General features: G+C 48.6%; 1 protein-coding gene across 1 annotated transcript; it reads left to right on the top strand.

Moving 5' to 3' along the window:
* The first annotated feature begins 3,985 nt into the window (after positions 1-3,985).
* Positions 3,986-5,633, top strand: LOC123186099 (LRR receptor-like serine/threonine-protein kinase FLS2). Its single transcript, XM_044597896.1, has one exon. The coding sequence runs from the start codon at positions 4,026-4,028 to the stop codon at positions 5,469-5,471; it is 1,446 nt and encodes a 481-aa protein (XP_044453831.1). The 5' UTR covers positions 3,986-4,025; the 3' UTR covers positions 5,472-5,633.
* Positions 5,634-11,750: the final 6,117 nt, after the last annotated feature.

Genomic DNA, 11,750 nt, shown 5'->3' with positions numbered 1-11,750 from the left:
TATGACTTTGACCTGCGCCATGATTTGAGTGCTGCCGATTGCTAGGCTATGCAACATGGTCCGGATTGGTCAAGAGGACACTCCAGTGTCACCCTCCCTCCCAATCAATCCTTCCAAGCTTATCTCCAAGTGGGTGCTGTACTCATGGTTTTTGTTAAGAAAAACACGCTGCCATCACTTTTACCCCATGTGTTTTCTCGGTTTCACACACACACACACACACACACACACACACACACACACACACACACACACACACACACACACACACACACACACACACACACACACACACACACACACACACACACACACACACACACACACACACACACACACACACACATTTCAGCTTCGACTTCGAGCTTTCAAGTATTCAAATATTCCAACTAGCAACAATGACCACTTCAAGGAAAGAAGAGGATGTCCACAGTCTCTTCCGGGAACAATAATGCAATCCTCGATAGAACCTCCGTATGTCCAAGTAATTTCTAGATAGTTTCAGATTCTCACACAGAAATTGCATAGAGAAATAGATTGGTTCCGTCTTCATGTATATGACTGAGCTTGCAGTGATTTTCATCATGTGCTGACCTCCAATTCCTTCCGATAAAAACTTCACAAGAATCTTGTCGAAATCTAGCCGGAATTTGGTGACCGGAGATTGGAAGGGTTGCGGGTGGCCATCGGAGGCAAATGAACGTGCCCGCCGACACTACTCCTCACTCCTTGAGAACTTAAACGTTTCGAGGGTTGCACTAGAGTTAAGCTCTTTTAAGGGGTGGGCTAAAGGTGCCTTAACGTTCACAGTTAGCCCAATAGAACACTATCTACAGTAGACTAGAGCTCTACTTATTGACAGAATTCGTTGTGCGCTCAGGTGGCTAGTGCGTTCGAATCCCTCACCCGGAACTCTCCCGTTCGAATCCCCCACTCGAGCAATGTTTTATCCTTCTCTTTCTTTCTTCTATTCACTGACATATGGGACCCGCGTGGATGGAGAGTTGACCGGTCAACATAAAGAAAATACGAAGCTGGGTGAGTATACAGTGACTGTATTGACTAAGAGCAACTGCAACGCGACCAGAGCCAAACGGACGCACGCTTTTTTCGTTCGGATTATCCGCTCCATTTTATATTTGGATCAGCAATGCGTCCAACGTGCCGATACATTTCATATCCACATACAAATTTTAAAAGGCTCCTGGCCATAGATCATGTCAGCGGCCATGCCATCGTCCAGAGTTCATGTCGGCGCCATGCCAGCACATATAAAGGGCGGGAGTTCGACCACGCCATCTCGGCTGTGGTCATGCCAGTACACTTGCCGGCATAAAAAAGAATGACGCTCTCTATCATAGATCACTCGTCATCGAACTTGAGCATGTCGACTTGCATCTTCTCGAACCATTGCCTCTTCCTCAGTGACACCGTGTTCAAGTCCACCTTCATGATCTCCATCCTTGTCATCATGCTAGCGAGCACCATTTCTTTTTACCTTTGGTCTTGGCATTGGTGGTCTCGATCTCGAGCATCTTCACTTGCTTCTCCGCCTTCATCTTGAGCATCTTGATTTGCTTCTTCGCATCGAGCTCAAGCCTCCTCCTTCGGATCACCATGAAGGCGTTCATTTGATCTTCATTGTCTTGTCGGCGCTTCTTCTCCCTTGTGTCCTTCTTCATCATGCCCTCCAAAGTGGCATGCAAGGCAATCGACGCCACATCGCGCTTGTCCTCCTTCTTGGAGTTGGTCTTCCCCCGCGGTCGTGGCTTCTCACCCTCCCCATGCTCCTCGACGGTTTCCACCCCCACGTGCTTTGGCAGCAGTATATTGCGCCTTGAACTTCTCCTCCCCGTTGATGATCATCCAACAACGGGTGAGGTTGAAGGACTTGCTGTCATGTGGGGTCTTGAATGCCTCCAAAGCTTAGAATGCCTACAAGTGAATAGCATGCAAGCATATGAGCAAATGGGCATGCAAGCATAACGATAAACATATACGAAGTGGCGCATGTATACCATATCTTTGAGGCCGAGGCCGCTCACAGGACGTGCTTGGATGCTCTGAAGGGTTGCACAAAACTTGTCCCACTCTTGTTGTATCACCCTCCATCACTTCAAGAGCGACACCCACCCGCGCTTGCTCTCCATTTGGTACGGCTCGAACTTCTTGCATTCATGGTACTCACGATAAACACGAAGCCAAAAGATAGATGCCTTTTTCTCGGCGCCGACCTTGGGGTCTTGTCCAATGTCCCTCCAACACTCACAAAGGAGTTTGTCCTCCGGCTGCGTGTATGCCTTCGTCTGCTTGCTTTTGCGCTTCTTGTTTGCGCCGGCTTGGTTGGCGAGCTTGTGCTCGAACAAAGGCTCCCCATCGATGCTCACTTCATCCTCTTCCTCGAGGCCATAGTCCTCTGGGAATTCGAGGTCGAGCGGGAAGGTGCTGCCCATGCCGACCTGGTCTTGCATGAAGGAGTCGTCCATGCCAACTTTATCAAAGGTGGCTGGCATGAAGGGCGCTCTTCCATCTTGGCTTTGGGGTCTTGTCGGGATCAAAGGCAGCCGCGCCCGCACCGCCTGCGGAGGCAGCGGCTCCCACACCGCCTTCGAAGATGATGTTCTCGATGAGAAACGGTTGGCCATCTCGTCGTCACTGGTGACCGGCATTCTGTCGAACAGGTTGCATGCATTTCCTCGTCCCTCTAGAGGATGATCCACTAGCCACCGGTGTGGCGTTGAGGTCGATAGCCATGGGCGCGGTTGTGGATGGCGCCACTAGGCTCACCTCCGACGAGCATTCCCCAGAGAAGCGGGAGGCTTGCAGATAGATATGGAAGCCGGGAATCGGCTGTGTGGTAGACGCGCGCGGCGACTCTGGCAGTACCACCCGAGGAAATGCCGACAACCCCATGCTCGCCGCGGCCACGGCGGCGGAGACAAGCACATGATAGCCAGGGTTTAACCCTAGGTAGAGCAGGGTCTCCCTCGTTGCCGTGACGACGCGGGCATTGGTTTCCTCCTGCTGTGCGGCGGCGGAGAGGGAGGCGGCAGCCGCGGTTCTGAGCTTTGCGTCCGCGCATGTCTCCGACCCTTTCTCTTGGCCGACCGCAGGGCCCACTGCTTCGGCGTCAACTGCTTCTTCTTGGGCGGTGCCGCAGTCTTGCAGGGTGCGCGGGGCTTGCCTTTGGCAGAGGCGATGAAGGTGAGGTTGGAGGAGGCGAGGCCGGCAGCGGCATCGAGGGTCGGGACGTCATCCATGGCGAGCGGGCGGGAGTTTTTTGAGAAAGTGGGGAAATGGTGGTGGTTGTGCCACCGACTGGCGGGTCAGGGAAGGAGTAGGCCGGCGTCGCGCGCATTCGTTTCGTGTCCACGCCAACGCAAATGAGATCCAAATTTGGGCCAGAAATGGATCGTCGGGCGGATAAAAAATAGACGCGCGTACGTTTGTGTCGGCGCGTTGTGCCAATTTTTGTGTCCGTTTTAACCCAAACGAACACGTGCGGACAAAATAGGTCGGCGCGTTGGAGTTGCTCTAAGGTCTTGAATACATGGACCGAAGTGAACCAGTGAGAAAAGTACAGGGACCACCAGTGAATTTTACTCCTTTTTAAAGCTCGCTGAAAAGAGCAATTTCTCTCCTCCGTGGACCATCATCTGTTATCAATTTTCTCTGCAATTTTACTCCTTTTTTTTAGGATCTGTTTTACTCCTTTTTAATGCTCGCTGCAAAGAGAATCTAGTATGGTCTGAAACCATCATCCATTTTCTGTTATCTAAGCCATGTCGGCACGGCAAGACTGCCACCTTCTTCTCCCTTTGAATCAAACTTCCCGCCAGATTTCGAGTCAATCTGGTCCCTTTCGTCGCGTGTCGACGCGCCTCGGGTTGACACTCACACACACAGACGTGGACAGCATGGTTCGATGTTGCTTAAAAGCACTCGCGAATTTATTCGATTCAATCACATAGTACATAGTATTCACATGAGATTGAAGTCTGCAAGGAACAAAGATCGCACTAGAAATGGTGGCTCGTCGCACTTGGCTGCTGCCGCCGGTTCTCGCTGTCTGGCTGGCGGTGGCATTGCTCGCGGCGGACGCGGCGGCGCCCTTGCACCTCGAGGCGCTGCTGGCGTTCAAGAAGGGCGTCACCGCCGACCCGCTGGGCGCGCTGTCCGACTGGACGGCGGGGGCCGGCGACGCCGTCCGCGGCGGGGTGCCGCGCCACTGCAACTGGACCGGCGTCGCCTGCGACGGCGCGGGCCGCGTCACGTCCATCCAGCTGCTCCAGACCCAGCTCCAGGGCACGCTCACGCCGTTCCTCGGCAACATCTCCACGCTCCAGCTCCTCGACCTCACCGAGAACGGCTTCACCGGCGCCATCCCGCCGCAGCTCGGCCGCCTCGGCGAGCTCCAGCAGCTCATCCTCACCGAGAACGGCTTCGCCGGCGGCATCCCCCCGGAGCTCGGCGACCTGGGGAGCCTGCAGCTCCTGGACCTCGGCAACAACTCCCTCAGCGGCGGCATCCCGAGCCGCCTCTGCAACTGCTCGGCGATGTGGGCGCTCGGCCTGAACACCAACAACCTCAACGGCCAAATCCCGTCTTGCATCGGCGATCTCCACAAACTCCAGATATTCGAGGCCTTTATGAACAATCTCGACGGCGAGCTTCCGCCTTCATTCGCCAAGCTCACGCGGATGAAGTCGCTGGACCTCAGCGCCAACAACCTGTCCGGCTCGATCCCGCCGGAGATCGGGAACTTCTCGCACCTCTGGATTCTTCAGCTGGTGGAAAACCGCTTCTCCGGACCAATCCCGTCGGAGCTCGGCCGGTGTAAGAACCTCACCAGGCTCAACATATACAGCAACCGATTCACCGGCGCCATCCCTCGCGAGCTTGGGGAGCTCGTGAACCTGGAGGAGTTGCGCCTGTACCACAACGTGCTGTCGTCCGAGATCCCGAGCTCGCTGGGGCGGTGCACGAAGCTAGTATCGCTTGGGCTGTCCACGAACCAGCTGACCGGCTCGATCCCGCCGGAGCTCGGCGAGCTCCGGTCGCTCCAGACGCTGACGCTCCATGATAACCGGCTCACCGGCACGGTTCCGACGTCTCTGACGAATCTTGTCAACCTGACATACCTGTCGCTCAGCAACAACTCCCTGTCTGGCCGGCTGCCGGAGAACATCGGGGCGCTCCGGAATCTCCGGAAGCTCATCATCCACAGCAACTCGCTGTCCGGCCCAATTCCGGTGAGCATAGCCAACTGCACGTTGCTGTCCAACGCGAGCATGTCATCAAACGAGTTGACAGGGCACCTGCCTGCTGGGCTTGGCCAGCTACAGGGCCTCGTGTTCTTTTCAGTGGGCAACAACTCGCTGAACGGAAGCATACCGAAGGACCTGCTCGACTGCGTCAACCTCCGCACTCTGGTCCTAGCAAGCAACAACTTCACCGGTGGGCTGTGGTAGAAGTACATGCTCTTTAAATAGTTTGCAAAAGTTACATGTTAAATTTCACACGAACAAACAATATAACACAAACATAATTATTTAATAACTGAAGTCCATTCTTGCAAAGTAAACTGATAACATAAAGTAAAATTAATGACATGTTAATGTAACAAATTGAGTGATGTTCCAACTAAACATTTATTATAAAACTCTTAATATCTAGATGATGCGCTTAAAAAAAATTCTTTCACAATATCAGGAAAGTTGTGTTTAGCTTCATTCCCACGATGTTTTAGCAAGTATAATAAAAATTGCTTCCTCAACTCATATCCATCCTGCACAAACAATATATGTAGTTAGTATAAAAATTTCACGCCGAAGGTCTTAAAACATGTAACAGACAATACTCACCGCGCAAACCGACTTGACCAATTCTTTACCATTCCATCAGAGCATAAAATGAAAAAAAAATAGCCAGACACATTCCTGCAAAACTTTAAATTAATAATATAAAGAATATAGTAATAACAAAAATAAATGTTTATGTTATGAATTCATTACCCGTCGATACTCGTTGGAATACCAAACGGAAATAAACGTTGCCATTTAGATATATCAGAATTTCCAACCAGGTAGCTTTATTTCGAGTGCTTCTTTGAAATCCCCTGCAAAACTTTTTAATTTCAGTTCATGCCTTAATTTTTTATCCTCTGACGATTGTGATGTTTAAATAGGATCCATAATATATAGACGACGTGCCTCTTTGTCGATGACATATAAGATATATCGGCCGATGGATGCATAGGGAAGATAAATCTACAAGTGAAACTATTAGAAACAACAATAAACCATGATAACAATAGACAAAATACTTTACTTATCATACTGCACGATGAGATGTTGTTTAGGCCAGCTATCAAATAATGTTGCCAACGTACGGATAGTTTCCTTCTCGCAAAACTTCTGACCTCGTGTTGACTCTAGCATCATGGACTAAGTAAAAAAAGAAATATTATTTCAACATGTTGATACTAATGACACATAGAATGAAGAGTTACAATAACTTACACAAAATTTTAGATTCATGTAGTGTATAGGAGGGTCTGTGAACAATACTCCCTCGTCACATGCTACTATACGCACGACAGTGTTGAAGAAATCATTGTCCATATGTTGCTCCATGTTAAGTATGCACTGAACTTTCTTAAGACTTAAGCCCATTGGATCGGGAGTCGAGCTCCGGACCCATACCTTCCTAAAAATTGGATGGTAAGAAGAAGAATAATGTGTTGGGGAGCACAGTGATTTCAAAAAATTTCCTACGCACACGCAGGATCATGGTGATGCATAGCAACGAGAGGGGAGAGTATTGTCTACGTACCCTCGTAGACCGTAAGCGGAAGCGTTTATCAACGCGGTTGATGTAGTCGTACACCTTCACGATCCGTCCCAATCAAGTACCGAACGTACGGCACCTCCGCGTTCAGCACACGTTCAGCTTGATCACGTCCCCGCCTTCTCGACCCAGCAAGAGGGGCGAAGTAGTAGATGAGTTCCGACAGCACGACGGCGTGGTGACGGTGTTGGTGAAGAACAATCTCCGCAGGGCTTCTCCTAAGCACTATGAAAACTATGACGGAGGATAAACTAGAGGGGAAGGGATAGCCGACACATGGCTTGGTGTTTCTTGATGTGTCTTGGGTGCTAGCCCTACCCCTCTATTTATATGTTGAGCCTTAGGGTCGAAACTTGGAGGAAAAGCCTACACAAAGTCGGTTTCACCCGAAAGGCAAGAGTCCATCTCGGACTCCAGGGCCAGACGGTAGGGTTTCCGGCGTCTGGCCCCTGGACTCCTTAAAACTACCTTTTGCGCTTTCCAAAAACCTTGTGGGCTTTCCCCTTTGGCCCAAATAAAGTGTTCTCGTACCCAAACATTTTGGGGAACATCCGGAACCCCTTCCGGTGAATTCCGGAACCCTTCCGGAGACCAAATACTATTATCCCATATATCAAACTTTATCTCCGGACCATTCCAGAGTTCTTCGTCATGTCCGTGATCTTATCTGGAACTCCGAACAACATTCGGTTACCAACATACATAACTCATAAATACTATATCGTCAACGAACGTTAAGCGTGCTTGAGAACTATGTAGACATGACCGAGATATTTCTCTGGTCAATAACCAATAGCGGAACCTGGATGCCCATATTGGCTCCTACATATTCTACGAAGATCTTTATCGGTCGAACCGCATAACAACATACATTGTTCCCTTTGTCATCGATATGTTACTTGCCCGAGATTCGATCGTCGATATCTCAATACCTACTTCAATCTCGTTACCGGCAAGTCTCTTTACTCGTTCCGCAATACATCATCCCGCAACTAACTCATTAGTTACAATGCTTGCAAGGCTTATAGTGATGTGCATTACCGAGTAGGCCCAGAGATACCTCTCCGACAATCGGAGTGACAAATCCTAATCTTGAAATACGCCAACTCAACAAGTACCTTCGGAGACACCTGTAGAGCACCTTTATAATCACCCAGTTACGTTGTGACGTTTGGTAGGACACAAAGTGTTCCTCCGGTAAACGGGAAGTTGCATAATCTCATAGTCATAGGAACATGTATAAGTCATGAAGAAAGCAATAGCAACAAACTAAACGATCAAGTGCTAAGCTAACGAAATGGGTCAAGTCAATCACATCATTCTCCTAATGATGTGATCCCATTTAATCAAATGAAAACTCATGTCTATGGTTAGGAAACATAACCATCTTTGATCAACGAGCTAGTCAAGTAGAGGCATACTGGTGACACTATGTTTGTCTATGTATTCACACATGTATCATGTTTCCGGTTAATACAATTCTAGCATGAATAATAAACATTTATCATGAAATAAGGAAATAAATAATAACTTTATTATTGCCTCTAGGGCATATTTCCTTCATAATGTACGTCCGCACATTAAATATTGATACATGATACTTACTCCAAACACCCGGCATCATCGATCGACATGATGTTGTTGCAAAGGCCAGCAAGTAATTCATATTGGTCTGTGGGTATGATAGTGATTGGGGCAGGATGTTTGTCTTTGACTACGTCAGGTGGATTCTCGAGGATCTCGAGATCAGAATTAGCTAAAGTTTCTTCATCGTCAGGTTGATGGTATATGGGACTTCCTTTTAGCTTATTCAGCTCTGAATCGAGCAAAATGACAGCTAATTTTTGTCAAAAATGTTTCATATCCTCCTACAAAATATATAAAAAATTGATATATTATTTTGAGATAAAATAACGAGATAATGTATAAAAAGAAAATACCTGGTGAACTGGTATGGCAGTGCATCTGCTATCCAATATTCCATATAACTTGCGATCTATTCTTTATCATGGCAGTACAAAGACTAAAGTTACATTTAGGTCTAAGCGAGGCGAAGACGTGCGACTGTCATCCCGTCATCCCCCCCACAACACACACACACACGAGAGCCGGACAAAACTTTATGTAGTAGACAGTCGGGAATTCACCATGCTAAGACCCCGTAGGACCAGCGCACCAGAACAACAATCGCCGTCGATGAAGAGAAGCATAGGTTAGAAGAATCTAACCCAAAGACACATGAATGAAGATGAACGAATGTAATGCCCACGATGCGGCTATATCTCCCACGTGTCGGGGCATGACTTAGAGGCATAGCCCCATGGTAGGTTTGTCGCAAGAGGGTAATCTTCACACAATCCCATGTACCGAATGAGAAAGGGATAAAGAGTTGGCTTACAATCACCACTTCACACAAATACAAGTTAAACATACATCATCCAGAATACAATCAAGGTCCGACTACAGAACCAAAATAAAAGAAGACAACCCCAAATGCTAGATCCCCGATCGTCCCAACCGGGCTCCACTACTGATCAACGGGAAACAAAACAAAACAATGACCAAGATCTTCATCAAGCTCCCACTTGAGCTCGGTTGCGTCACCTGCACTGGTATCATCGGCACCTGCAACTGTTTGGAAGTATTTGTGAGCAACAAGGACTCAGCAATCTCACACCCGTGAGATCAAGACTATTTAAGCTTATGGGTAGGGGAAGGTAGTGAGGTGGAGCTGCAGCAAGCACTAAGCATATATGGTGGCTAACATATGCAAATAAGAGCGAGAAGAGAAGCAACGCAACGGTCGTGAAGCTAGAAGTGATCAAGAAGTGATCCTGAATCTAATTACGCACAAACATAACACAAGAACCGTGTTCACTTCCGGGACTCCACCGGAAAGAGACCATCACGGCTACACACGCGGTTGATGCATTTTAATTAAGTCAAGTGTCAAGTTCTCTACAACCGGACATTAACAAATTCCCATCTGCCCATACCCACGGGCACGACTTTCGTAAGTTCAAACCCTGCAGGGGTGTCCCAACTTAGCCCATCACAAGCTCTCACGGTCAACGAAGGATATTCCTTCTTCCAGGAAGACCCGATCAGACTCGGAATCCCGGTTACAAGACATTTCAACAATGGTAAAACAAGACCAGCAAAGACGCCCAAATGTGCCGACAAACCCCGATAGGAGCTGCACATATCTCGTTCTCAGGGCACACCGGATGCGCATCCCGTACAACTAAAACCAACCCTCAAGTTTCCCCGAGGTGGCGCTACAAGGGGCTCTAGTTTGGACCAACACTCAGAGGAGCACTGGCCCGGGGGGGGGGGGGGGGGTTTAAAATAAAGATGACCCTCGGGCTCCGGAAACCCGAGGGAAAAAGGCTTAGGTGATGCAAATGTAAAACCAAGGTTGGGCCTTGCTGGAGGAGTTTTATTTAAAGCGAACTATCAAGGAGTTCCCATAACACCCAACCGCGTAAGGCATGCAAAATCAAGGAACATAACACCGGTATGACGGAAACTAGGATGTCAAGAGTGGAACAAAACACCAGGAATAAGGCCGAGCCTTCCACCCTTTACCAAGTATATAGATGCATTAAAGTAAATACGATATAATAATGATATCCCAACAATATCCATGTTCCAACAAGGAACAAACTTCATCTTGACCTGCAGCTAGCAAGGCTATAAGAGGGGCTGAGCAAAAGCGGTAACATAGCCAAACAACGGTTTGCTAGGAAAGGTGGGTTAGGGGCTTAACATGGCAATATGGGAGGCATGATAAAGCAAGTGGTAGGTATCGCGACATAGCAATAGAGCGAACAACTAGCAAGCAAAGATAGAAGTGATTTCGAGGGTATGGTCATCTCGCCTGCAATCCCGCAAGGAAGAAGAACGAGTCCATGAAGAAGGCAAATGGACGTAGTCGAACGGATCCTCACAATCGTGACGTTATCAGAACTAAACCGAAGAAGCAACACCGAAAAGAAGCAAACAACATAGTAAACAACCATCTCATATGAAAGGATCGATATGGTTGACTAGAAGGGGGGGGGGTGAATAGGCAACTAACAATTTTTGGCTTTTCTTTAACAATTTAAACTTTGCATCAAAGTAGGTTGTCTAGATATGCAACTAGGTGAGCAACCTATATGATGCAATAAAGATAGAAACACAAGCAAGCAAGAGATATATCACAAATAAGCTTGCACAAGTAAAGGCACGAGATAACCAAGAGTGGAGCCGGTGGAGACGAGGATGTGTTACCGAAGTTCCTTCCCTTTGAGGGGAACTACGTCTCCGTTGGAGCGGTGTGGAGGCACAATGCTCCCCAAGAAGCCACTGGGCGACCGTATTCTCCTCACGCCCTCACACAATGTGAGATGCCGTGATTCCACTATTGGTGCCCTTGGAGGCGGCGACCGAACCTTTACAAACAAGGTTGGGGCAATCTCCACAACTCAATTGGAGGCTCCCAACGACACCACGAAGCTTCACCTCGATGGACTATGGCTCCGCGGTGACCTCAACCGTCTAAGGTGCTCAAACACCCAAGAGTAACAAGATCCGCAAGGGATTAGTGGGAGGAATCAAATTTCTCTTGGTGGAAGTGTAGATCGGGGCCTTCTCAACCACTCCCGAGCAAATCAACAAGTTTGATTGGCTAGGGAGTGAGATCAGGCGAAAATGGAGCTTAGAGCAACAATGGAGCTTAGGGTTGGAAGAGGTAGTCAACACGAGGAAGAAGACACCCCTTATATAGCTAAGGAAGAAAAACCAACCGTTATCCACCTACCAGCCCGCGACCAGCGGTACTACCGCTCTAGAACAGCGGTACTACCGCAAGGCCACGCGGTACTACCGTGAGGAGCCGCGGTACTACCACAGCAGCA

The sequence above is a fragment of the Triticum aestivum genome, chromosome 2A (assembly GCF_018294505.1).
Source record: "Triticum aestivum cultivar Chinese Spring chromosome 2A, IWGSC CS RefSeq v2.1, whole genome shotgun sequence".
Taxonomy (NCBI): domain Eukaryota; kingdom Viridiplantae; phylum Streptophyta; class Magnoliopsida; order Poales; family Poaceae; genus Triticum; species Triticum aestivum.
This window is presented reverse-complemented; position numbering and strand designations above follow the sequence as displayed.